We start from the raw sequence: 27875 nt of genomic DNA, 5'->3' as shown, positions 1-27875 counted from the left end.
AGTACTTCCCAGATGATGCTGCACACTGTGCTGTACTTTGCTTCCAGGAATAGTGTGCAGCCCAGCAGTCCTGGGGCAGAACTGACAGGAAATAAAGCTGGACTGCTTTCTTTTCAGCACATGGCTTAAAAATATGGATGCATAAAGTCAGAGTTGGGCAATTGACATTATTGGAATTGGTTTCATAAAATATGGCTGGCTTAACTTTGATTCTTGTAATCTTGGCATGTGTTCAGTATTTACATTTTTTTATATCATTGTAAATCCTTAGGAATGAGATCTCACAATCAGACCTTGTGAGATCAGGGTCCTTTAGTCATCATGCTGGAATTGTGACTTGTAGTACCTAACACAGCTAATGAGTGTCAGTTTTCATCTAGGCAAGTCCTTAAATATGATAGGCTGGTGTAATTGATTGAATATAAAAGCTGTGTATTAGAGGCTCACACAATTCTTCTTTTGAGGAACCAGCATTTAGACTTTAGCTAAAGGAAGGCACAGCTTTGTGGAAAGTGGGATTATAAACAATCCACTGGAGGCTATGTGCTTAACATTTTTAAGTTTTTCCTCCATCATCTTTGTTCTGAATAAAAACTGAAGACAGGTTGCTGCATAATGCATTTAGCTTTCAGAGCAGAAACCGCACATCTGAAATAATTTTGAAACCTCTGCCTGCAATCATACATCTTTCTCCTGCAGGTACATTTTCAAAGATTGTGTTTTGGAAAAGCTCTTTGTTGGTATGTATATTATTGGTCACCAGTCTGTAGTTGATGTACTGGCAAAAGACAAGTTTGATGATGAGGGGTTGTATGTGTAATGTTTCATTGAATTATATCAAACTAGAGCTTCCATGCTTAAGAAAAGCATGAAGGTTGTGAAGAACTGTGATCCAAAACTGCCCTACCGAGGAGCAGAATTAGGGATGATTTTATAAAGAAAACAGCTATCAAATTGTCCGTACTGTCTATAGTAATTATGAAATTGAGGTTAGATATACCTCCCTTTTATTGTTCCTTTGGCTAGTTAAGATTTTGCTTTGTTCCAAGACCATTGCTGTTTTGATAAACTAGATTTTACTTATTTCACCAAAATTTGAAATACTGTATAGCTATTGACATTTGATCAGTGTAGAGAATTTAACTGGTCAATAATTTTTTACTCATGTTAGTTGAGGATTTCCTTTCTGTTGTTACTTTAGATTTTAATGAAAACATTTATTTTGAAAAATTACGTTCATTATAGGATTTCTGAAACTTACATTACTGAGGTGTTTCTGAAATTTATGTGACTGAGGCACCCTAGAATGCAATAACTTCCAGCTAAATGCTGTAATTTTGCAGGGTACTTCAGGATTTAACAAGTGTGAAGTTGTTTATAAACTTTGTTGTAATATCAAGTATTTTATAGGCAGTAGATAATCCTGTCAGTGTGCATATGGCAGGTCTAATTGTGTCCTGATTGTGGGGGACACTGCCATTGCCTGATGGGTGGAGTCCTCTGTTGAAGGGATCACTATGAAATTTTTAATGCAAATACATAGTGATTATTTGCTCTCTTTTTCCTATTAATGAAGTTGCTCATTTCACCCCAAGTTACAGCCTTACCACTGCTGTACAAACCCTCTTTTGCCTCTTTTTAACATTTCCATCTAAGAATGGAGGGATTAATTGCATCTGCTAGATCTGTTTCCATTGCTGCTTCACTGTATTTTCACATTACTTGTGGACTTAACTGCAGTATGTATTTAAATATGAACAAGAAAAAATAGTAAGAAGTGTCTGTAGTAATATTTTGTCAAAACCAGTCTCCCATAATTCTTTCTTTCAGTGTTTTTGCCTTGCACAGTGTTTCTATTCATTATCCCAGGTGTCTGTAGACAATATCCATAGCCTTAAGTAATGCAACCATTTCTCCCATTTACAATTTGAACTTGTTCAGCCTTGATATCCTTGCTTTTGGAACTAATCAATGATACTGTCTCAAAGTGTCTTTAAGATCTAACTGCACACTCAGACAATGCTGTATAATGTCAAAATTCTGTTGGTCATGGTGTAGTTATATCTCAAAGGGCTGCTTACATTGTTTAGAACTCAGGATTTTGGGTAGACTGTTGAAGTGTATCAGTACAAAATCAAACTGAGGAATAATGGGCCCTGTCTGTGCATGCTGAATTATATCCAGTGAGGCTCTGATAAATTTTCCTTCTTGTTATTTATTATAATAAATTGGTTCTATGCATGTTTATTTTTAATACTTATTAAAAATATTTCCACAAAATATCCAATAGCTAAAGCCCCTATGAAATAAACTTAGAAAACTTTTCTAATAGCAAGTGTTTTAGATATATGTTTTATATATATATATATATATGCTTTTTAAATGATGTTTTGGAAAGAGTGAAAAATTAGGGAAAAGGTGGCATGGCATGGCATCTACAGCAAACTTTTTCCCTCCCTGTCTGAACCCACTCTGCCTCAGCTTTGTCCACCCCAGTCTCCTTCAGCTCTGATATCACAAGTTAGCAGGACCATTCACTTTTCCTGCTTTTGTTAAGCCATGTCTTTGGCTTTTGGTTCATTGTCAAAAATAGTGATATTTTTATGTTCCACATCCCCACAAGCAGCTCAGTTTGTGTGTCCTGTCAGAGACTGTAGCAGCTTTGGTGATTGCCATGGAGAGCAGCTGGGAGAACTTGAAAAGATCAGCCTGGCTGAAGATGTGCAAGGTGGCTGTTTAGCATACAGCTCTCTCCTGAAACTGTGCAAGTTTCTTCTACTCCCCTTCCCAGCACAAACATTCTGAGTGCTTGGTCCTAGGAAGAAAATGTTTTCAGAGCTAAAAATATAGTCTGTGTCCAGCTCCAGTACAGAAAACTGTCTGTGCAACACAGAACATTTTAGTGAAGAGAGGGAGCCAAAACTGTATGTATCCAGGCAGGAGGAATGCAGAAAGATTACTGGATGCACTTCATGCAGTTTAATTGCACAGTAATACAACAATAATATGAAAGGTGGGATGATTTCAGGAAAGAGTTATGAAAAATACAGATTTAATGATGACTAGATACATGTTTCTGGGAGGATGTTTTTCTGTTGTAAGGCAGCTTTTCAGTGAGAAATTCGTTGCTCTCCTATCTACCCTGCTGAACAAGTGGAGTTTTCTTCTCTATTTACTCTAGAATTTCTGCACCTCGTTATCTGTCTCCTGTTATCAGAATGCCATTAACTATCTGATGATTTCTCTTGATCTTTCAGTTAGAAAGCAGCACACAGCAAGCACAATAAAACTGTGTTGTACTCAAAATGACCAATTAGGTTTTTTTGGAACAGAATGCTCAAGAGCTTAGTATATGCCAAAATGTTTTCTGTGTATGTGAAATATAAGCCCATTCCAGAGCAAGTCCAGTACTGGGAATGAGACACTTGCATTTTTCATTTGTGCCATTATGCACACAGCTAATCTGGGATTATATGGATAGTCCTATAAGGCTGGCAGATACTTCAGATGTTAGGGAAATGTCTCAAATCAGGATGCCTTCCTATAGAGTCAAGGATTTGCTAGTGCATTGTTCATGAGCTTGGTTCTCCTGAGTTATCTTAGGAATGGAGGAACCAGAAAAGGGGAAGAAATGCTGACAGCTACTGTCAATGTATGTTGTTTGGGCTGAAGATTTCAGACATGGTTCTTGTAATTTAATGTGATCTAACTTGTACTTACTGTCAGAAGTCCTCAAACTTAACTTTCTTCCCGATGTGAGTTGAACACACTTGCAAGGTCTGCTTCTTGGAAATTCTGTATTTGAAGGAGACATAAGGGTTTTTTTGATGATTCCTTATTGTGGGGAGGATTCACGGCAGTCCCTTGCATTTTACTGCAGTACAGAGCAGAAAAGGGGAAAGAGATTCCACAGCAGTTTTGCACAGAGGATCTACTTGCATGTAATAGAAAATGTACCGGTGACCAGGATGCTTACATTATTTCCAGTAACAGTATATACATATTCTATGCTTTATGTGTGTTATAATACTCTGAATGTTAACACTTCATTGAATAAATACTCCAACAAGAGATTTGTGAGCTTTATAACATGCACCTAAATCTTTTCATGGTGATCATCTTAAATTTCACATGTCATTACAGAAAGGAAGTTGCATGTTACACTTTGCTTTTTGCTTCATCAATTCAAGTAACTTTATGTTTGGTATTATTGTTTTGAAACACAGTGTTTGTACAACACTCAACAGAGTAGTTTTTTTTAGTAATTAAAATTTGCTGTATTGTTTTTTCTTACAGAAGTTTTGACGTTGGGCTGCATCACTTTCTGGTCAGGTAAGCAAATACTTGTTTGAACTGCACTCCCATATTGCTGGGGCTTAACCTCTGCTGAGGTTAAAACATTAACTCCCTGCAGTGGGATGGGGGACAATTGGAAGGGTAAAACTGAGAAGAGTTGTGGGATGACAGAACAGTTTAATAGGGAAATTAAGAGCCGAGCCACACACAAGCAAAGCAAAACAAGGAACTCATTCACTCCATCATATGTCCTGGTGACTTGGGACAACAAACATCATGACTCGGGGCAATCCCACCTCTGCTTCCTTCTTTCCCATCTTAGTGTGCCAAGTGTGACACCATATGGTGTGGGATGTCCCTTGAGGTCACCTGTCCTGACTGTGTCCCCTCCCTTTCATCCCCTTGTGCACCCCCCAGTCTGCTTCTCTGTGATGTGAGGAGCAAAACAAGCCTTGACTGTGTGCAAGTGCTGCTCTGCAGTAATGAAAGCATCCCTGTGCTTTCAGCAGCACTGTTTTCAGCACAAATGCAAACACAGCCCTTTGCTGGCTGCTGTGAAGGAAACAGACCCTATCCCAGAAAAAACATTAAAAAGCATTTCTGTTGTTATTAGCAGAAATCACTATGTGAATTCAGTATTACTTTCTATTTTTTATGGTAAGTTCTTCTTTTGTCTTCTGTTGATTTTTTTTGTTTGAAAAATTGTAACTGTTTGTCTTGGCTATCTACCCAGAGTCACTCTCTAATGAACTTCTTCAGAAAAACATGACTCAGGAAATTTCAGTAGCTGTGAAAATCTTAATTTTTCTTGCACTGAAGACAAGCTTTAAAAAAACCCTCTTTTCCACTGGTAACTCTAGTACCTTCATATTTTGTAAGAAGGGCTTGAATTTTATAGAAATTTTTGAATGTGCAGGGGAGTCAAATATTCTCATAAGAAAAAACAATTTATTCAATGTGTGCAATGGACTGTTCTGAAGATGAATAAGGAAAATGGAGTCATTGTTTGAGTGCTTTGGTTGATGATATTTAGAGAGATGAAGCAATTAAAGAAGGGAACTTCAGCAAGAAAAAGGAGGTTAATGCATTTGAATTCTACACTGAGAAACTGTTTTTGCTGTTAAGAGTTTTTTGTGTGGGCAAGGTCACAGGTGTTCACCAAGAAAGTGTTTGCCTTCATTTTTAATACAATACCTGTTACCATCTACTGATCATTACAAAGAAGTGTAGTGTGTGCTGTGAAGGATGAATTTTTTTGTGGTCTTTGGGCACTTAGGGAATTAATTCTATCAGTTATTTCATCCACTGCAATGTCTGTCAGTGAAGAAATCCACCTTGGAAGAATGAATCCAGTATGTATGAGCCAGGGTATGCTGTTTGGGTCCCACCATAAGGATCAGGTGGTGTCAGCCTTTCCTTGAGTTGGCTTTGCTACTGGACTTCTATTTTAGGCTACTTTGTCATATTTCCTGGATAAAGACTGTCTTAAGCCTTCACACGTGAGTTCTTGTGGCTTTAATGCAGTGGTTTTTGGCACCACATATGAGATCATACAAACCTAGGTCACAAGGAAAATTGGGTTTGTTTGAAGATTCCACAGGGCAACCCACTTCTTTAACCTTTGAGCTGTAGACTTTGTTTATTTCTTTCTGTGTAACATTACAGTATTTAACAGATAGCTCCCTTCATAAAGGCAATATTACGTAATGTACTTCTGTTTCAGAGTTCTTACACAACTGAAAATCTAAGTTCAGGTATCAGTTCTACAATATTAGTTACATCTATATTTTGACAAGCAGATTTTGTTTGTAAGTAATTTTATAAGAAATTGTAATCATATTGAGGCATGGTTTAAAAGATGCTACTTTATAAAAGAAATAGAGTGTCCAAGAAAGTCTTCTGGAAATGCATACAGCTACTTAACCAAGAGTAGAACCATGGTAAACATTGATGTACTAAGTTTGAGACCCTGGTAATGCTTCTGCCATAAAATATTTTCATTTGCTTTGTACAAGGAGTATAATAAGATATTATTCTCTCATACAGCATTGCTTTACCTCCCAAGGAGATGCTGTATTTAAGTTGTATGTGTGTGTGATCCTGGACTGCAACTAGTCATGGAATTGGCATGAGCTGAATGTCATTTTTGACTAATGTATGTTTTTTTTCAAAGCCAGCTGTGTGCTGTGCAGTTCCTCTTCTAACCTTAACTTAGACATTTTCAGCTTGTTACCTATCTCTGTTAATTACTCTGTTAACTACATCATCTGCTGTCTCTGTAACTGCGCTGCAAAGGAGGAAGGAATTTTCTCTTCTGCTGTACCAGAATGAGTTTTGCTTAGTGTTTCCTCAAATTAAAAAAAAAAAAAAAAAAAAAAAAAAAATTCCTTTTAGTGAGTGACTTTGGAGGAGGAAACAGACTTGGTGGTAATCTCTTCTGTTGGTCTGCCTTGTGAGTTTTGGAAAGTTACTGCCTTTTTTTGCGTAGACAGTCTCTGCTCCTGAGAACGTGCAGTTCATCTGTGTACATAAAGTATCTGTCATACATGTTATATTGTTTTCTTCACAGTTTCCATTTCCATGTGAAATTGAACAGTAGGTGTCACCGACATGTTTTATGAAAAATCCTTTCCTTAGGATTTCTCCCCTCCTGAGAAACTGAGAGGCCTCAGAAACAAACTGTAAACAATTCTTATCTGCTGCTGTGGAATGCAACAGGGGAAATCTCTGATTGGCCTCCTCAGGATGTTTCCAATTAAGAGCCAATCACAGTTCACCTGTCCGGCCGGTCTCGGTCTGGGAGAAGACCTTTGTTTTCGCATTCCTATTCTATTCTTAGCTTAGCCTTGTAGTGAAATCCTTTCCTCTATTCTTTTAGTATAGTTTTAATATATTATCTATCATATAATAATAAATTAAGCCTTCTGATACATGGAGTCAACTTTCTCATCTCTTCCCTCATCCTGTGACCCCTGTGAATGAGACAACAAATGGTGAACCCCGAGTGAAAAAAGGGACATCACCACAAAAGGTGAACACCGAGGACAGAATTGACAGATGGTGCCTTGAGTGAAGAAATCACCGCAATTGGACCCTGAGTGAAGAAGAATTCTTCATTTGGTAAGCCCAGAGGAGCATTGCTACATTTGGGTAAACCCCGAGTGTTTGGCATTGATGGTCAATTACACAAGTGACCACAGAAGTGGCTTCTAGCCAGGAGCTGAAGAACTGAAGATCCTGAAATTGGACAGAGTTCACAGCCAAGGCTGGCCACGGAGAGAACCTTTGAAAAGTCTCCGAGACAAGATGTCTGGGAGTCTTCGCGGCATAGAGCAGCCTGCTGAAGCCCAGAGGACACTGTCACAAGGTACTGTTTACAGTTCCCTTCCTGAAAATGCTGCCCTTCGTCGGATGTGGACAAGGGTGCCTACGGAGGCGGAGGTTCCATTTTCTCCCTCAGAGGAGAAACTTATCGGCCTCTGGCGAAAATGGGGTTTTGAGGACAGAATTCCTATGCTAACGACACATTTCTATGAGTTTTTCAGGTGGGCAAAGCACCATGGCTTTTTCACTGATGTGCTGTATGCCTTTGATTCATATGTTTGGGAATGCATGGAATTAATTATCCGAGATCTTTTTTACTGGGGACTTGGATTTCCTCGGATTTATCCGTCGTTCAGAACTCTCTTCCCAGTTTTGAAACGGAAAGCATCTGCATATCAGTGGATTGCGAATGTGCAGGGGATGTCTCCCTTCTCACTGGAGCTGGAGAAAGGCGAGCCTGTGCGAATCCGCTGCCTGGAAGTCCCCAGCCCCCTCGAATCGGGGTGGGGGGGGGCGAAGCTTTGCCCGCGGCAGAAGAAAAGTTTTTTTCTGCGCCTTTGGAGCATGCTCCGACGGAACCACTTCCCCCCCCTCACTGCTCTCAGGGGGGAGGTGAGTTGGCCCTGTCACCTGAACCGGAGCCATGGGCCCCGCCCCAGCCCGCCCTGTGGGAGGTGCCAGTCCCCGCGGCCCCTCCTGCGGCACCACCTCCCGCGGCTTTGCCCGAGTTGCTAGGCGACACACTCAACAGTGATCACCAAGAGCCCGTGCCCCTGCCGCCTCCCGCGGCGGTCTCGCCTTCGGCTTCCGTGCTGGTGGAGAGGGCTGAGGTTGAGATTCACCAAGCGGAACCATCATCAGAGCCGCCCGCGGCGGCCACCGCGGCGCCTGCGATCAGCCTGGATTCCCCCCCGAGCTTTTCGGGCTGTCCCGAGGCTGCCCCTGCGGGGGGAGCTGGGACAGGGGAAGGGAATTCCAGCCTGCCCCTCCGTAGGGGGGGTGTGCCTCGACAGCTGATTGCGGGCTCAGCCCGTCTGCTTCCCTTCGAACTCAGTGTTTTTCGCGGGCCGACCCGGGTTTGGTTCGGGGGTTCCCGCTGGGGGTTGGAATGCCTGACTCCCCCCGCGCGCCCCAGCGGCGTGGGGGAGGTGGCTCCTGAGCCTTCTGCCTCCGGTCCCCAGCCCGCAGGGGGTGGTACCGAGGGGCAGAAAGAGGGAACATCTTTTGCATTTGCGTTGCAGAGGCAGGAGACACAGTGGAAAGTGAGCATCGCTCATTTGCTGTTGGGACAAAGCACCCTCAGATCAGGAGTGTTGATCCCTGGGAAAGCTTTTCTTCCCCAGCTGCTGGTCTGCACCGGTTCAGCGGGAATGAAGCGTTCAGTCACTCGGGCTGCCCGGAGATCGGCAGCTGTGTGCCGGGTTGAGAGAACACAGAGCCCACTCTGCGGGCCGGGTCTGGGCCGTTTGGCTCGGTTCCCCGGGCCAGGGCCTCCCGGCCAGCGCCTGTTGGGTTTGGGGGCTTTGTTTCCCCCGTCAGGACCAGGGCCACCGTTCTGTGAGCCAGGTCTGGGGTCCCTGTTCCTTCCATGGGGTGCAGGGCCCCCCCTGCAAGGGTCTCAGTGGCCTCAGTCTGCTGCTGCTCTTTCAAAAAAAAAAAAAAAATTAAATAAAAAGAGTTGAAAGAGCTAGCAGCTCAAAAATTTTTTGCAAGCCTGTTTCAGGACAAAAAGGGACTTTCAGCGATGTCAAAGAGGAACATCTTCAGTTTGGACTTTTTCCTGAAACTCAGCTGTTTGGACTTGAAGCAATGAACTTCCCATGTACTGTTTTTGCATTTTTCTTCTATCTTAAGATTGTTTTGGTGATGTGATGGGAATTTGGTATTTTGCAGGTGAAGAATTTCCCTGATGGTTCCACACCAGCATTTGATTGATATTTTGATTGGCAACACATAGCCTCTCAGGTGCTTGTTCTTTCCTCTGCTTGGTCCAGCAGATGAAATTGCAAACATTTTTCTTTTTAATTTATTTAAAATAAAAAGGGTGAGATGTCACCGACATGTTTTATGAAAAATCCCTTCCTTAGGATTTCTCCCCTCCTGAGAAACTGAGAGGCCTCAGGAACAAACTGTAAACAATTCTTATCTGCTGCTGTGGAATGCAACAGGGGAAATCTCTGATTGGCCTCCTCAGGATGTTTCCAATTAAGAGCCAATCACAGTTCACCTGTCCGGACTGTCTCGGTCTGGGAGAAGACCTTTGTTTTCGCATTCCTATTCTATTCTTAGCTTAGCCTTGTAGTGAAATCCTTTCCTCTATTCTTTTAGTATAGTTTTAATATATTATCTATCATATAATAATAAATCAAGCCTTCTGATACATGGAGTCAACTTTCTCGTCTCTTCCCTCATCCTGTGACCCCTGTGAACTAGACAACAGTAGGAAAGAAAAAACCTCAACCCAAAGAAACCTGAGTTGCAGGAAGCATTGAAAGTCTATGAGGTGGGATTTGAAATGAAAAAGAAATTATATTGTTTTAAGTACAATGGCTCGACCCTGCCATGGAACAGGGAACCCAGTGTGACACTTGCAAATACCAAGTGTGGGCCCAACAAAAATAAAATAGTCTCTGCTAAAAGGACAATCTGCCTAATTAAATGCTGACTGAAGGAACTAGTACTGTATGTACTGTTAGCCTGGTGTACACAGTCAGTGGCTTCCCCAAGTGAAGCATGACACAAAGTATTGCAGAGAATTCCAACTACACCGGTTTTTTTCTGTGTTCTTAGTTTAACATTAATAGAAAATAATTTTCCACCCATCTATGTCTTGAACTGTGCTTCTGATACTATTCTAGGATAGCTTGGAAAAGTTTAAAAATATCATATTTTCAATTGCACTATGGATAGGTACATATACTGTAATGGCTAATAATGTATTGTGACTTGGACTGAACTGGATTCTGGGACTAGATTTTTAATTACTGCTTGCAAGCTGAAATCAAATGGTATCATGGAACTTGTATTTGTGAAAGTAAATTGCAGTTGAGTATATGGAGATCTGGGTTTTGAACATGTGTTAGCTGTACCATTATATTTGAAGCAGGGATCCTGGAAACTCACTGGGGAAGTACTTTTTTGATGAAAAGTGAGGTTTGGTAGTACTAATGGAAAATATACTACTATACTTGGAAGGTTATTTTCCCAATGTTTTCACACAATGATGTGAAAGAACCTTTTTGTTACTAATTTAGGATTACCAAAATTATTAATCACGTATTTATATCACATGCGTACTATACAAAGTATACTACACATGAGTAGTATATATTACTACTATACAAATGGAGTAATATTTTTCCAATGTGACTTCAGAAAAAACAACCCTTTTTCTCCTAAATCAGAGTGTTCTCAGAATGGAGCAATAGGTGTATTTTCAGAGTTAAAAATATATAGAAATAGCCTTTAGCATAGCAGTTTAGAGGAGAAAGAGTAAGAGAGGCTGCCTGTTGCTCTTTGCTCACTGAAGCTATTTTATCTAGACATTTCATCCAGTGCTGAGAACAGGGCATTGGATAAAATGAAATTGTGAACTTGTGGGAATATTTACAGTCCTGATGCCAAACAGTTCTTCCTTTAGGACAGCACTGATGAAGACAGTGGGGAAGAATGACAGTTCCTGCAGGCATGATTCTTTTGAAAAATCTCTATGCTTTCAGCTCTGCTGTGCCTTTGAAAAAGTGTGAATCATACTCATTTCAGTAGAGATCTGGCTTTGAAGAGAGCTGCAGGACCACGCACCCCCAGTGTCTCCAAAAGGCATCCATCTGTTAGCAGTGCTCTCAGCTCACCCCATGGTTTGCAATTACTTCAGCTTGTTTAGAGTTGCAGGTTATTTAGGTTGGTTAGTCCTGGGTGCAAAGGTACTCTGAATACACAACTTGGAAATCACCCACTTTTTGAGTTTTCTCAGGTAAAGCATGAGAAAACTCAAAAAGTGGGTGATTTACCTCTAGGATCAAAATCTACTGTGTGGTGGCCTCTACTGATTTTTAGTTAGGAATAGGGCATGTCTGTGTAAGGGCAGAATGATCCCATCGTTAAAGAGGGGATTATGGTTCTAACTAAGGTATGATTATGAAAGAAGAAATGGAAAAATCTGTTCATCATCTGTGTCAACTCCTGTATTAGTTTGCTGTGCAATCCCATCTTCAGTCTGTCCCAAGCCAAAGAAATCTATGCTCCTGCTTAAAAAGAAACCCAAGCACACCTTTTAATCACTGTATTGAAAAAAAAAAAAAAACCCACAAAAACAACTGACCAAAAAACCCCAATACACCCAAAAATTTCCACAATAGCAACCCCCAAACTTCTGAGCTTCCCCTTTCTCTTTAATGCACACAGGTCTTGGAAGGTCAACATACACTGCAGCAGTTCTCCAGCTCCATTTCTAGGTGAGCTCAGTGGTGATTCTTGGCTCCAAGAGCTGGACAGAGATTCTGTGTGAGGTTCAGTGTAGCACATGGCCCTCTCTTGGGAACCAAATATCACTGCTAATGCTATTCCATCTCTGCTGCTCTTTTGATTGTAGCTGCCCATAAAATACCATTGATGTGCTAATACATTGTAGCTGGGCTAGACAGTACAGTATTAATGAGATTCCACTTTTCTCCAGCAGCATTGATAAAGGTATGTGGATAGACACCTCTGCCTTTGAAAGTGCTAGCTATCCCAAGGTTGCATTCTTTTTTCTTTGTTTTGTCAAGAGATTTGACTTCTTGGTTCACTCTGTGTCCTGGATACCTAGTGAGCCTTAAAGCATGCACAGCAGTCATAGAATCATGCAGTAGTTTTTGTTCTAAGGGGCCATTAAGGATTGCCTAGCCCATTCTATCCTGGAATGAGCAGGTACAGCTTCAGCTAGGTCAGGTTGCTCAGGGCCCTGTCCAACTTGACCTCAGATATTTCCAGGCATGAGGCATCTACTGCCTCTCTGAGCAACTTGTTCCAGTGTTTCATCACCCTCATTATAATGAAAGATTTCTTCCTTCAATCTGTTTGAATCTACCCTCTTTTATCTTGAAGCCATGATGCCTTGCCCAGTTGCATCAGGCTCTATTCAACAATCTGTCCCCATCTTTCTTGTAAGCCCCCTTTAAATCTTAAAGGGTTGCAGTAAGGTCTCTCTAGAGACTTCTCAAAGATGAAGAGTCCCAACTCTCACAACAGTGTGTGCCCAGGCTGTCTTCTGAAGCAAACCACAGAGTTTTCCCTAGAACAAAACTCTGTGTGTGCTCCTGGGGGTCCTTCACACAATAGGCCACTCATTTCTCATAGGTGGTGTTGATACAAATACACCAACTTTGTCATCCTGTGCCATCACCCCATAGGTCCTTAGTAGTTTTTAGCCTTGGAACTTCTCTTGTCAGGCTGACATTTTAGTCAGCCTTTTGCCATAAAATATGGCCACAGTGCTGCACTCACCTTCCTTCAGAGGAAAACGTGGTGCCCTATAGAACAATTTCTGCATTGTATGGATTTGGCCGGTCTATTCCAAATAAGGTTAATCCTAACCAGTATTGCCAAAGCTTTGTACTGCTTTCCCTGAAAGTCCTGGATGACTGGCTGGAGCAGATCTGTTTGACTTTTATGTGTACCTGTGTCAATGGGAGACCTACAGAATAAAAAAAAAAAAATACTCTTTTCTTTAGTATAACCTGTGATATGTCTACAACAATTTTACGTATCTATCCCATTTTTCTCACTTGGATCAGTAATTGTACAATAGTAGGAAGTGAACAGAAATGTATCTGGATGAAGGAAAACAATTATATCTACCTGTAATCATCAAAGTAACATGGACAGTAAAAAACTGCTAATGCTGCACCTGATGCACTGCATCATTCCACTTAAATCTACTGACAAACTTCCTGGTGAAGGATCCAGGTAATTTGCTTGTCATGTGCAGGTAGGACCACTGGGTGTAGAATATGTGTAACTGCTGTACTTGAGTTCTCTTTTGGGTCATTTGTGCCTCCAATTCCTAGTCTATAAGCAAAGCAAGGAGACTTGCATGGTATGAGACTCTAGTAAGTATTCACTAGTCTTGAATTCCTGGGATCTTTGTACTCCTCTGGAACAGTGCAGATAAAGCCAGTGGAGATAGCAGAAGCAGTATTTTCAGTCAAGTGTCCAGCTGTGATACAAGGTTCTGGAGCAGACTAATATGGAAATGAGCTGTTTCCAAAAGGTGATTCTTCCCATCTTTGGGAATATTGTGATGTAGATGTGGTGTGATGTGCTGGAGACAGCTTTTTTAGGGAGTTATTTGAAATTTTGTGATTGTTATCATAAATTAAACCTATAGTCTTTTCTGTAATAAACACAATTGTAATAATCAGTGGATGTGATTGAATTTGCTTTGTGTCTAACTTATACATAATTTTAAGGTTAAAGCATTTATTTCATTGCTGTGAAGAAGTAGTGGTATTAGTTTAGAGAATTCTTTCTTACTTTCAATATGGAGCCCTATGGTTTCTGCAAAAATCATTTTAAAGTTCTGAAACAGAAGAAAATAGCAGCTAATCCATCCATAGAGACCTCTGCATGGAGAATTGAAAAATACAGCTCTTTTTATAAAACACTGCAGTTACATGCAGCTGTATTGCAGACTCCTGTGAGCTCTGCTTTCAGATGCACTGGAAGTTTTGCAATGTTTGCTGTTGTTTGTAATTTTTGAATGGGTCAGCGCTGGTCTAAATGTGTTCCTGTTGAAAGCAGTGATGAGAGCAAAGTGGTATTAAAAAAAGGAAAACAAAAAACCTCAGTAAAAACCAACAAGCTGGATAGTGCTTGGAATCTTCTAAAATGTTCCAATTTTTAGGCCAACATGACCACTGCTGAAAGTCTCTAATTAAACTCCTGTGGATTGCACTGGGAGGCTCTGTGACTGTTCTCCTGTGTGTGCATTGAGCACAAGTGGGAACTGTACAAGTGACCATGATGTGTGAAATCAGTTGAGGTGTCTTAGTGGGACAGTGTCCAAAATAGTTTGTTTTAAAACAAGCCAACCTTAAAAACTTGATGAAACAGTAATATAGACTAAGTGCTAAATTGCTTCAGAGGAATTGCAGTCTCTCAAACACCTTCTCAAAATGAAACTTTTATTTTTTTAAAAAACAGCAAACAATCTGTTGTTATATAATGAATTAGTGTTGAGCATGTTGCAAAAATAAGGCTGGGGTTTGTATAAACAAAACTGAATCTTTATGTAAATGTTATGTAAATGTGACATTTAACTTAAACTGTTGGAGTGGGGAAGTTGGGATTAACAATGTACAGATCTCATCATGTTTATGTGTTGCAACTGTGAATTAAAACAGTTTGTTATTTTTGTTGCAGGGTGTTTGAATTACTATCTATGAGTTAGAAATGCACTGTGGAACATGAAGTATTTAAAGATTTGGCTCATGCTACTTTTAAATAATTTTACTGAGTATTTTTTTCAGAGCTGCATCAAATATTGCATTTCAGTGTATTGGAAGAAAGTGTGTGCCCAGCAGTCTTGAACTACCTGTGATTTTAAGGATTCTGAATTTATTTTATGTGTAGTCCAGGAAGTTGTCACAGGAACCTTTTGTCCCTAGCTCTAAGTGCCAGAATTTGGCTGGAGTTTATGTGTGATTTCAGCCTGGGGGGACTTTGCATCTTATATTTTTATGTATTGCATCAACTTCCACCAAGCACTTCTAGTAGAAGCAAAGTATGTGTAAATTTTCCTATCACCTACAGTATAAGTTTACAGAAATCTGCTTCATTTTCTTTGCTTTTTTGGTTAATTCTTTTGTCTTTTACCCTTTTAACGTTGTGGTCCATATTTATACTTTTGCATGCTGAGAGACATGATTACAGCTTCTATTTAGGAGGATGGGGCTGGAATAAACTTCAGTCTCGAAGTTGTTCTGTGTTGTGTTGCAGAAACCCACATGCTCCTCAAAGTGGAATTGTTAAGATGTAGACCAGAGCCGAAAAAAGACAGGATGAAAAGAGTACTCTTTTCTACTCCAGCTTCTGGTAAATTAGTTGTATGCAGTTCAGTAAATGCCATCGCAGCCAGCACACGCCTCAGAGCGAATCTTTGCCGCCGGCCCTGCTGCTGCACTGAACTTGCTGTCCATCTCCCCGCCGAGAAAAGACCGTGTGACGAACCGAACCTCCCGCCCGTACGGGAGAAAATAAACCCCTCAGTGCCCGTGGCTTTTCGCTTTCTGCCTGGCGGCTGCTCCGGCCCCGGGGCAAGGTTCGGGGGCGGCGGAGATGCCCGGCGGGAGCGGCGGCGCTGCCGCGGTTCCGGGCTGCGCTGTGCCGCCGCCGCCGCCGGGGGGCGCTGCTGCCCCGCCCGCCGGCCGGGCCCTGCGGAGCGGCGGCACCGGGAGCCGCTGCTGGCGACAGCCCCGGGCAGCACAGCGGGACCTGCTGCGCTCGCTCCGCTGCTTTCCGGGGGGCGGTCGGACTTGGCTTTCCTAGGACGGCTTGGGGAATGACACGGGAGCCCATCAGGCTGCCCGTATGTTTTTTTGGAAGATGGTCCCGTTTTAGGAGATGTGTATTCTAGGAGACGCGGTCTATTATACCATCTCCTCTGCTTTTGTGCCTTTTCTTCCTGAAAGCACCAGATCAGACAGGAGGTAGTTCATATAAAATACAAGCTTTTAGGAAGAGCTGCTCAGAATAACCTATCTGGCTTAGCACCAGTGAATACAGAATGATTGCCTTTATCCCTGTGGGCAGGGAAGCTTGCATGCCTTTCTCTTCCTTGGCTACTTTATTGTGTGGAGTGTTATGGAGACGGAAGTGTTCTGAATCCTTTCATGAAGATCATGGGTCTTTGGCTCACCTTTTGTGCACAGGGTCAGCTTGCTTCACCTTGCCTGGGTCTAGAAGTAGATTTGAGATGGTTGTGATACAGCATGTCAAAGCAATAACCCCTTAAATTTAATCTGAAGCTGTAAGCCACAAAGGTTTCTCACGTTGTGATATCTGGCTAGAAAATCATCAGGTGCATTATTGAAGTAGAGAGAGAGAGAGAGCATCCTTCTTTTAGGCCATGGAGCAGTGTCTGGCAGTTTCAAGCAGATCAATACCCTGGTAAACCATGTGGTTGTTAGTACACAGTCTGCTTTCAGTCCTTATCTCCAGTACTTGGTTCCAGGTTCTCTGAATGGTACAGGAGAGTTTATAGAGTTAACGCAGTCTATGAGTTTAAACATCCAAATTAGAGCAAGGTGCAAAGAGAGAACATGGGAAACAAATCAAAAAGAGGAGAGGAAAGGATGAAGCAGGAGGTTTGATAACTCATACCTAGATCAGGTAGTTTTAGAGTTTGTGTGGAGGTGAAAATACTTTGAGACACTGGAGTGGAAGCATCAGACCTTGGTGCCAATGTATTTGTCTGAAGCAGTATTGATGTCAGTAATGAAGCCCAAGCACAGCACTTGACTCAGTTATTTCCACCACTGATAGTAATGTTGGTGTGTTTAGAGCTGTAAGCAGGAGAAGGGTGAGGTACAGTATTGAAAAAAAAGTGGCATGGGAGGTGTTTTAGTGATTGTCAAGCTGAATTGGATACCATATTGAAAACTGTATTCTCTCTGGATTGATGCCTAAGTGGTGAATGGAATTGCTGAGTGCAACTTGCAGGCCACCAGTGTTATGGAAAGCTCTGGAATCCATCTGCAGAGATAAATGCTGTTCTGGCTGACCAGTGGTACTGTGATGGGAGGTGCAATTCCAGCTTCACTGTGGACTGTGGGAATTTAGTGAGATCCAGATTTCACCCTGAAGATGCCCGTGTTTTTTCTTTTCATAGATGAAGCAGGATAATGGTCATCCTTTGTAAAGTACTTTGAGATCTATGGATTAAGAATGCTATATAAGAGCTCAGTGATGTTTAGTGTAAGCACTTTATGTAACATCAAGAACAGATGATAAAACAGGACAGGAAGTAACTACTGGATTTAGACTTGTCCTATTGCAGATATGAATTTAGAGCCAAAATAAGGAAATAAAGTGATTTCAGTCTGTGTGTGCTCTTAATTGCCTATATTTAGCTGGGTTATATATATAGTTATGAAACTGTTGGAAAAAAGTGCTCTTTTAGGCAGCTCAGGTAAAATCAAGAGAGCATGTATAAAATACACAAGTTAACATCTTTGCAAATATGTGTTGTTTCTGGTGGGCTGTTTAAGGGGAAACAGCTTTCCTAGCTGAAACTTTCCTAGTTCCTAAAGAAATTAGGCTATGTGAATCAAAATCTCATGCAGACTTCCATCTTCGAGGTGACAAATAAATAATTGCATAGATTTCATGCTTTTGAAGGAATGAAGGGTCAAAAGCTTCAGGCTTCTATTTATCTTACTGTCTGGAATAAGTGAGTAAAATTACATGCTGTAGGCTTCCTATTCTAGCCCCAAAATGTAATTGCAGTACTTCCATGCAGTGCTGAAAAACGAGCTAAGGTCATGGCAACCAAAGGATAATTCTTGCTGTCAGCTGTCATACGGTTCTTGCTTTCTTTGTCCTGGAGAAGATTTATCACTTTCTTGCAAGCAACGTAGTTGGATACTTGAAAAGTTGACTCCACTTTCCAAACCATTCTCTGCTGCTCTGTTCTGTGTGAACAGCAAAATGCAGTTTGCTCGTCTGAGTTCTGTGATGTAATCCCAAACTTGAAGAAACCCATTAAATAGAGACGAATTCTCTGTTGGCTGATGTAAAGAGAATCAGGATGTATAAGTAATAACTATTCCTCTACAGTTTTTTGTGAATACTAATGCTATGTAATGAACATTATCTCCTGTAGCTATAGGGATAACAGTGTGCTAGTGCTTTCAGAGACACTTGTGGTAGATTTAGAGATTATTTAAAATGTATCTAGCATTTGGATACAATGAATTGCTTTGCAAATCTGGATTAGACTATTGCTCTGAAAGTATTAAATATTGGACATACTAGTGAAGTTAGTGAAGCACAGTAGTTTTAAATACTCTCCTCAATTTTTTGACCAGTGATGGGGAACTGACACTAGAATGTAAAGAACAAGTGTTTTCCTTTGAGTTACTCATATATTTGTATGTGTGTGTGTATATGTGTGCACATATACATATGTATTAGAAATACATGTATATATGTAAAATATACTTCCTAGATGGAAATGGAGATTCAAAACAGGCCATGTCTTGCTCAAGTAAATGTTCTTGTTTGAATGCCCTCAGAGTGTGGCAACAACTCAGGGGCAAATATTGTTCAAGAGTAACCTAAGTAGAGTTGATCCTGCCACTGAGAAGAGAATAGCTGATCTCTGCAAAATTCAAAGATTGTCTAACAGAGTAAGTATGTTCATGGACAGAAATTTCTGCAAACACAAAGCAACAGTGAAATATAGAAGCTTGCCTGTAGGATGGTAGACAGCTGATAGTGTTTAGGCTGCACAAGTTTCCAGAACACTCTTTAGCTACAACACAGCAGGAAAAATGTTGCTTCTTAGAAAAAAAATGTCTGTCTCTGAATGTTATGTAAGTAGATTGTACTGTACTGCTTGAGTCACCATCCCTGGAGGTATTTAAAAGACATGTAGTCATGGTTCTCAGGGACAAGGTTTGATGGTGGACTCAGCAGTGGTGGGCCAGTGGTTGGACTTGATTATCCTAAGAGTCTTTTACAAACTAAACAATTCAGTGATTGTAATTAGCACCTTTTGTTGGGATCAGTACAGCAGGACTGATCCCTCCCAAAGTGGGCTGTGCTGCTGTGTGATGGCTGTGCATACAGGACCTAAGGCCACGTGCTGCCTCTTACCTGAATGAGGTTGGTATCCAAATATCAAGGACTCCAAAATACCTCCAGAATTTTCCACCCTGGGTACTCCATATAGAATTTCTGAGCTTTTGATGCCATGTCTGGAATCTTCCCAGTACTAGTGGTACCACAAAGTTCTTGTCATTCTTCCTCCAGGCAATAAGAAGCCTGAAGTTAAAATAAAGGTTTATAAGAAATAAAAATGACCTGATTTAGATGACATTTTTGCTTCAAAGTGCAGTTATACAGAGTTAACCTTTCATTTACGGTGATGACTTGAGATAAGAAGAACTTCTTTATTAGGAGTAAATCAGAAGTAAATGATGAAAACTGCAGTTGTTGAAATGGGTAGAGCTGGAGAGCAGCCTTTGATGATCAGTAAGTTTTAGCTGGTAACTAAGAGCTTTTACTTACATGCAAGAAACCTGCAGTTTTATTGTTGGTTTCAAGGCAAGGCATCATCTTCTACTGAAAATAAATCACTGATGAAATGTTAGTAAATGAACTTTGGTCAAGGGCTTCTGTGCATGTTCAGTAGAGGTTTGTCCTATTTAATGTACCTGGTAGCACCAGCAGTGAGTAAAGGTCAGTGTGTCTTAGGGCTCCACTAGACAGTCATCTGTTGAAACAGATGTGATATATGGTGAGAGCTTTCTGTAAGGTAGATCTTAATAAATATTTCATTTCTTCTTGTTTATAGTGTCTTGTTTATAAACTATGTAAGCAGCAAAATGGGGATGGTTAACAAAGTAACCATGGAAACCTTTATCTCCCTTTCTCTGTGGAAACATGTTTTGACAATAGTTATGATTTCTTCCCCTCACTGTGATTTAAACTGGACTAACAAAATAACTCATAAAAATTGTATTTTAAGTTACTGGTTATCTGGTGACCACCAATAGGCCAATATTTGTATGATCAGCATAAAGAGGGATTTTGCATTCATTCTCACTGCAAGAATAAAGTACATGTCTCCAAATTACTGTCTGTAACACCAGTAGCAAGCCGTGGCTGGACAAAATACACTCCTGCATTTCTGAAAAATGGGATCTTCCAGCTTGTGATTTAAACACTTGGTAGTGCTTAAATTGTGGATCAAGTGTTTCATAGTTTTTGGATGATAGAGCCTATTGTCAAAGTACAGGCAGCCTTCACAGAACAACCACCTCTGAATCTACAGAACTGACCAGAAGGAATGTGAAAGGGAAGAGGGTTTTATACTTAGAAATCATTAGGCTTCAACATTAGAAGTACCAGAAAAAAGAAGACCAGTGTAAAGGTTAATTTGCCTTTCTGATTAGTTCCTTAAAAAAATAACAATTGCAATAGAAAATACATATTTTATATAATCTGAGACAATTTTAAGAAACATGTAAGCATGATAAAAATTGGTGATAATACTTCACATTTGTATTTTAGTTCTGGACTCTCATTTCAAGATGATTCTCTGTAGGTCAGCATTACAGTAATTAAGCTTAAACTCAACAGGTAGGGTTAGTGCTCTTTAGTTTTTATTAAATGAGCAAACTGTTTCACTAATTTAAAACCAAATTACTTTCTTGGATTAACTTTTTTTTCAGTGATTAGATACAACACAGCATCTATTATCTGAATGCTTTTATTGCCACTTGACTTACTTGAGAATTCAACTCAAGAGTAACTTCTACTAGTCCTTCAGTGGTCTGTTGTTTATTACAGTACTGCTTGTCCTGGATTCAGTCTGGTTTTAAGAATAGCTGTGGTTTTCTATCACTTTATGTCTCTGCTTTTATGGGCACAATCCTGGTTCATCAGAGATAGATACCCTCCTCTGGAAGATTTTTCCCTGCCTTCTCTTGGTCCAGATTCCCAAACTGAAGGTTTGTTGATGTTTTGAACTGTTTGATCAGAGCTTTGTGTGACACAATTGTTATAATTAATAATTTTGCAATTTATTATTAATGTTTTTATCTTTTTATTTTGTGATAGTACAGGACATTGTCTTGTGCAGGTTTTCCACTGCCTATAGGACTTGTTATAACAGGCAGTATTTAAGCCCTGACTTTAAGTCAAGAAATTTTATAGAAACAATCAGTATTTCACTTCTGTATGAAAGATCAAACTTGATAGGGACAAAGTGTTTTGTACAGCTGGCAGAAATTGCTCCTGCAGACCAATCTTCTGTTATTTGTACTTTCCTGTAGATGTGATATGCAAGCTCTTTCTTTTGGTTTTTGAGCCACAAAAATTAATAGTGACAAGTTAGCACAGCTATAACTAAGTGAAAAGTTGTGATTGAATTGTCTCTGATTGAAGGGTCTGAAACACAGGTTCTTTGAAGAGCAGCTGAGAGCACAGGAGTTGTTCAGTCTGGAGAAAAGAAGGCTCAGGACTTGATTGCCTTCCACAACTATTTGAAAGGAGGTTGTAGCAAGGTGAGAGTTGGTCTCTTCCAGGCAGCAAGCACCAGGAGGAGGGAAAATAGCCTCAAGTTGTACTGGGGAGGCTCAAGTTGGATATTAGGACAAAGGATCTTCACTGAAAGCGTGGTTAAGCACTGGAACAGGCTCCCCAGGGAAGTGACTGATTTAGCATTCCTGGAAGTGTTCATAAAACAAGTGGACATGGCACTTCACAGTGTGGCTTAGTTGACAAGGTGGTGTTCAGCCAAAACTTGGACTTGATGATCTTGCCAGTCTTTTCCAGCCTAATGGTTCTATGATTCTCTGAGTTTCTGATCACAATCTGTGTAAAAGATTCCTGGTGCATGCCAACAAAACTGCAGATGTAACACAGTTATACAGTGATTGCTCAAAGAAGATGTGTTCTCATTTATGTCACCAAGTTGAAAAGTATTTTGGTGCTAGGAGGGAAGTTACCTGTATTAGTTACCTTTGTTGCTTTTTGGACAGTGCTTAGAGAAGGCTGTGAAGGTCAGAGGCACAGAGCTCAAAAGGGAGTGTCAGAAAGTGAGTGTCTAATACCATACATGCCCTTTGTCCCACTCAAAATTATTTTTGTGCCTAACATTGCTGTTTTCCGTGTGGTTTTTTCTCCTCCTCTTGTATTGAAGTGGGGAAAGACAAAAACTTGATCCACCTCAAACTAGGAGCAGTGGCACAAGGTTTTATTAAGTGCTGTCACGTGCATAGAACGAATCAATGGGGAAGGCCTGAAATGATTCTCAAATTTCTTCCACCTTAACAAAAGGCTCCGAAAGCAATATTCAGGCAGAAGTGTCTCACTTCAGCTGATGGTATCTCTGAAGAGTTCAGAAATAAATTACAAAAATAATGACAGCTTTCATTAAGATGTTTCAGCTGTGGAGGTGAACATGTAGGAGTTACAGGCTTTTGCTAAAGCTGTAGGAGCACAGATCATTCTGGGGATCAAACTGACAAATTATTTAATCACAGAAAGCCAACATATCTTTGTGCTGGTTATGCTCAGTGTCTTGGATGCAGCTCCATCCTGATGGGGTCATTATCATTTCACTGAAGTGGCACAGACCTTCCAGAGCCTGTGCAGGGTGGTCACAGTGTCCTGGCTCCTCTCCTGTGTCCTATGGAGACACTTGAGGGCAGGGTAGGGAACACTGTTATGACTTACTTTGTAGTTATTAAATATTTAATCATCAGTTCACAGAATTGATCTCTTGACATTTTGATTCCAGCTAATAGTGATAAAATAACTTTTTTTGAAAAGCATAGTAAAATGAATTACTGTGCATATGTGTGAGTAAATTTTAGTTCACTTTCTTATGAATCACAGAATCATTTAGGCAACTAAACTGACCCCTGAGATAATCGAGTCTGACCCTTGACCACTCACCATGTTGTCAACTAGACCAGAGCACTAAGTGCCATGTCCAGTCTTTTCTTAAAAACTTCTAGGCATGGTGACTTCACTGCCTTGGGCAGCCCATTGCTTGACAACCCCTTCTGTCTAGAAATTCTTCATTATTCCCACCTTAACACCCCCTGAAATCACTTTATTGGAGTAAAGTGATTTTTTTTTCTCCTCATAACAAAGTTATTTTCTCCTAATAACAAAGTTATTAATGCCATTATGTTGGGTCAGCATTTTGTGCCTCTTTTGGTTTTTTTTTTTTGTCCTCGTAACATATAGCTTCAGACCCTCAAATTTTCTGTCTTCCAAGATCATGTTTGTGTTGAGATCAACAGACTTTGTTCTGTTTCTGTATGTTTTATAGAAATAAAGGTTTTGCTTCTCTATGAAAAACCATGTGATTTTAGCTCCCAATGCTGCCCCCAAGAACTGCTGAAAAGTTTGCCCAGAGTGCATGCAGCAGGCCCTAGTTTTGTTAGAATGATTTTTTAAAATAAACCAGCAGTCAAAATATCCCATTGTTTAGGTTCATAAGTCCTCCAAAGACTAACAACAAAATTAGTACTTGCATCTCTTTTAAGCTTCCTTTTGATGTCTGAGTTCAGTAAGGAGCTCCTTGCTCTCACATGCTGCTTTTGCTTAATTTCTTATTTGTCAGGATGGACCTTTACTGAGCTTGGAGGAGGTAATCTCTGAATATCAACCAGCTTTCCTGGACCCCTCTTCTCTCCAGGACTATATCCATGAGGTTCTTATAAACAGATCTCTGAAAAGGATGGTGTCTGCTCTCCTGAAATCCAGGGCTGTGGGTCTGCTTACTGCCTTGGTCCCTCCTCTCAAGATCCTGAAGATCATCATCACATGGCTACTGCAGCCCTGGCTGCCTCTGGCTTCCCCATCTCTGACCAGTTCCTTGTTGTTTGTAATACAAGGTCCAGCAGAACATCTTTCCTTGGTGATTCCCCATGTTGGGAAGTTATTGGAATAAAACACACAAGACTCCATTTTATTCATGGTGGAAAAAGCCCATTTTTTTTCCCCATAAGCCGTTTTTATACAGTTTTACAGACCTTGTGTGTGACTCCAATTGGTTAGTAGCGTTCTTGCCAATTACTTTATTGGTTAGTACCAAGTTGTTACCCTGTATTGATTGGTCACTCAAGCCCCTGGTGTGTATGTGTGGGAAAAGTTGTGAGAATTTGCATTTTTCTTTTTAATGGTGTAAAACTAGTTTATACAGGTACAAGTTGTTTTTCACCCAGGAATAGATTGTTCTGCTAACAAACTGCTCACACTAGGGTTGCTTTTGCATGGCCATTTGCAAAGGGCTAGCCTGACAAGGCCAGCCATTGATTTTGACAGAGCATGCCTGATTTTATAAGGCTTTTCTTTACAATTTTCTACCTTGCTGCCACAGGAAGTTGTCATTAATGCACTCCAATGCTGCGTTGCCCGAGTGCTGCTGTGGGAGGGGGAGGTCTGTAAGAGGGACACACATCCCCAGGCACAGCTCCATGAGCTCCAGCTGCTCTTTCACAGGGAACAGGTCCCTGTCCAGGCCTTCCCATGCTGTCCTTCCTGAAGAGCCTCTATCTATCCCTGACAGCACTCCAGTCATGCAGCTGCACAGAGACTTCTGGCTCCTCCTGTTTGTTCCCCACGCTGCCTGCATCAGAACAGAGGTGTTTCAGAGAGCCACCCAAGCATGCTGAGTCCCTAGAGCAGGCTTGAGAGCTTTCCCCAAGAGACCCATTTATTGCTGAGCAATAAATATACTGTACAAAATATACTGTAAATTATACAGGAATGTGTAGAGGTAGTCCTGAAACAAATTACAGAAGCATTTTAAGTCAATATTCTTTGTCGAGCACGTCTCTGTCTTTTTCCTACATTTTAATTAATGACCAACATTAAGGAGATAAGGGGTTCACTTTCTGTGTAATCAATTTAGTCCAAAGCCTTCCAAAATTATGTTAGTGATGAAAACTCCCAAATGACTCCATTTAGAAGTGCATTGGATGTAGAACATGGCCTCCTTTTTTTTTTTTTTTTTGTTGGTTTAGCTTGGTTGGGATTTTTGGAAATCAGTGTGATGTTTGTGGAAAGATGCTTTATCCATGGGGTTTTTTTAATAGAAAGAAATGAAAGTGATCTCTAAAGGGATAATTTATTATTTTATATGTAATAAACTAGTCATTATCTGTCTTAATAATTTATTCTGGGTTTGGTATCATTCCATCTGTGCTTTTTTGAGTTGTTGCTGCTAAACAAAAATGTATCAATTCAATATTTATATATGAGCACCAGGCAACCAGTTGTGCAGTGTGCAGTTCTGCCGACTTTGTGAGAAATGTCAGCTCACAAAAGTTGTTAGTGACAGCCTGCAGGGAGGGAAGCACTGACACAGCAGTGATCTTGCAGACCTGATAGAAATGGACAATCCTTGTTGTCAATCACTAGACCTAGGAAAGGAATCAGGGAATGCAAAATGGGGGAACAATAAGGCAGAACAAACAGAGGGCAGGAGGGAAATAAAATCTGGTCCTACTAGGCAAGTTGTCTGAGACAATTCTTTGTCTCTGTGGTGTATGTGCTTCTTCCTCTTTGCTGTTTCTGCAGGCAAGATATTAGAAAGGGAAGATAAGAGCATCAACTAGTCCTGTCTGACTGATGGCACTTTATTATTTTGTCATACAAAATAATGTCCCCTTTGCTGATTGGAGGTAAATAAGACTAGAGGAGATTTTTTTCCTCCATTGCCATGGGGTTAGGAGGAGTAGAAAACAGGACAGTGCATTATTTCAGTGTGACTCAGAAAACATGATCTAAAGAGATTTGGTGCTTCCAAGAGCAATGGGCTTTGATTCTGCTTCACTTTACAGAAACTGTAGTCACAGCATGTGACCATGTACAAATAGGCTGAAAATTGCTGTGGCTTGCTTGTAGAAGCGCCTCTTAACTCATGCTGCCAAATGGTAAATCAAAACACTGGGCACTGGAGCAGCAATTCCTCTGCATTCAGGGGAAGAGTGAAATGATGGGGAGTAGGAAGATGGTGCGTGGATTGAGTTCTGACAGCGTGTCAGGCTGGGCTTCTTGGAGGCAGATGGCATTAAAATGTCAGAGCATTAAAATAAGCATGTCAGGAATAGGATTGGGCATGTAAGAGGTAATTATTCCACAGAAAAGTGATATTTCTATGAAACAGATTCTGAGAGGATTTAGGATGGTTGCTGCTGTAATTAGCTATGTGAAGCTTATCAGCCTGTCTTTCAGTCCTGGCAGGAGACTGCCACAACCACTTTAGTTGACAGACTCAATTATTTAAATAAAGGCAAAAATGAATGGATCTTCCAATCCTACCTTTATGATCTGGGAAAGTAAAACCTTTGCTTGGAAAAGGTCTTCAGAAGGTCTCTTTTCAGATTACTCAAGAGCTACTTTGAAATAGGCTCCTATTGATGATTTAGATAAGAGTATTGTTCCTCAGCTGATGTTCATCACTTTTCCACCATTTGCTGTTAAAGCAGGACCATCTGTTTTTTACATCTTACCTAAGCTGATGGCCCTACTCAACATTGCAGTAAAAGGTGTTTGTGAGTGAAGGTAAAAGTACTCTGAACTTAAGCCAGGTTTTTGGCTCTAAGCTGTCCTCTCAAATAGGTGCAATGGGATAGGTTTGTTTCAGGAACACTTAGCTCTGGTGTCCACTTTTCAGTAGTCTGGCTGTAAAAAAAATGCTGTTCATCTAAACTGCTGGGGCTCAATTCATCCTACATATCATGATGGCTCTTTAGGCTGTCTTGTGTGTCTGCTCACTAAATCCTTGTTTTGAGACAGAATTCCTGTATGGTGAGGCCAGTGCACTGGTCTGTGTGACTGACTTCTGGACAAACAAAGGAATCCTCCTGTCCCTGCATCCCCAGCGACTGTGGATGCTTCGAAAAGATTGTATAGGATTCATAAGTTAATTTAGGATTTTTTCTGCAGATGGGTCTTGTGTCACTTCATTATTTTTATTATGAGGATCTCAATCTATTAGTTACTGTAACGTTGGTCATTTGAAACCTCCCAATGTATTCTAAAGAAGGGAGCTTTTAAGCAATTACTGCATTAGCCTGAGTTAGTTTCATTCAATGTTCACACCCATTGCTTTTACTATGGACTCTATACATAACTGAGGTTGAAATTTGCATAGTTCAGTTCCTCTAGAGCTCTTTGTATTAAACTGTCTGAAAAGTCCTCCAGTATTCCTTTGGTACCTTTTTGTGGTATGATACCAAACTTTTCTAATGTGATTTGCAGTGTACATCTGATGAATAGAATTGTAAAAAATTAAATGCAGTAAGTTTTGATTGTAGGGGGGAAAAAAAGCATTGCTTTGTTTCTCTAATGTGTGATAGACAATTTCAGGCACCCAGCATTACCATCTTATGCCTCTTTTGCCTTAGATTTTTCACAGGTTTTGATGCTCTTTGTCTAAAAAATGAAAACTTCTCAGGAAAATTACTGAAACTTGTGAAAAGCAATTAGTTTGCTCTGCCTTTCTCTTTTTCTCATTTTAAGTCAGA

General features: G+C 40.6%; 1 protein-coding gene and 1 long non-coding RNA gene across 4 annotated transcripts in view; both read left to right on the top strand.

The window, feature by feature from the left end:
* Positions 1-27875, top strand: part of HHAT (hedgehog acyltransferase) — a 183027-nt gene that overhangs the window by 61995 nt on the left and 93157 nt on the right. For all 3 annotated transcript variants that reach the window (XM_050972690.1, XM_050972689.1, XM_050972691.1), the window contains one exon: positions 4297-4332. In XM_050972690.1, the coding sequence (XP_050828647.1) occupies positions 4297-4332 (36 nt within the window). The remainder of the gene's footprint in view (positions 1-4296; positions 4333-27875) is intronic.
* On the top strand, positions 6787-10000 carry LOC127059414 (uncharacterized). Its single transcript, XR_007777176.1, has 2 exons — positions 6787-6895; positions 9670-10000. It is a non-coding gene; the product is annotated as an uncharacterized LOC127059414 (long non-coding RNA).

Source organism: Serinus canaria, chromosome 3, assembly GCF_022539315.1.
Source record: "Serinus canaria isolate serCan28SL12 chromosome 3, serCan2020, whole genome shotgun sequence".
NCBI classification, from domain to species: domain Eukaryota; kingdom Metazoa; phylum Chordata; class Aves; order Passeriformes; family Fringillidae; genus Serinus; species Serinus canaria.
The sequence above is the reverse complement of the archived record's forward strand: the minus strand, read 5'-3'. Positions and strand labels throughout refer to the sequence as shown.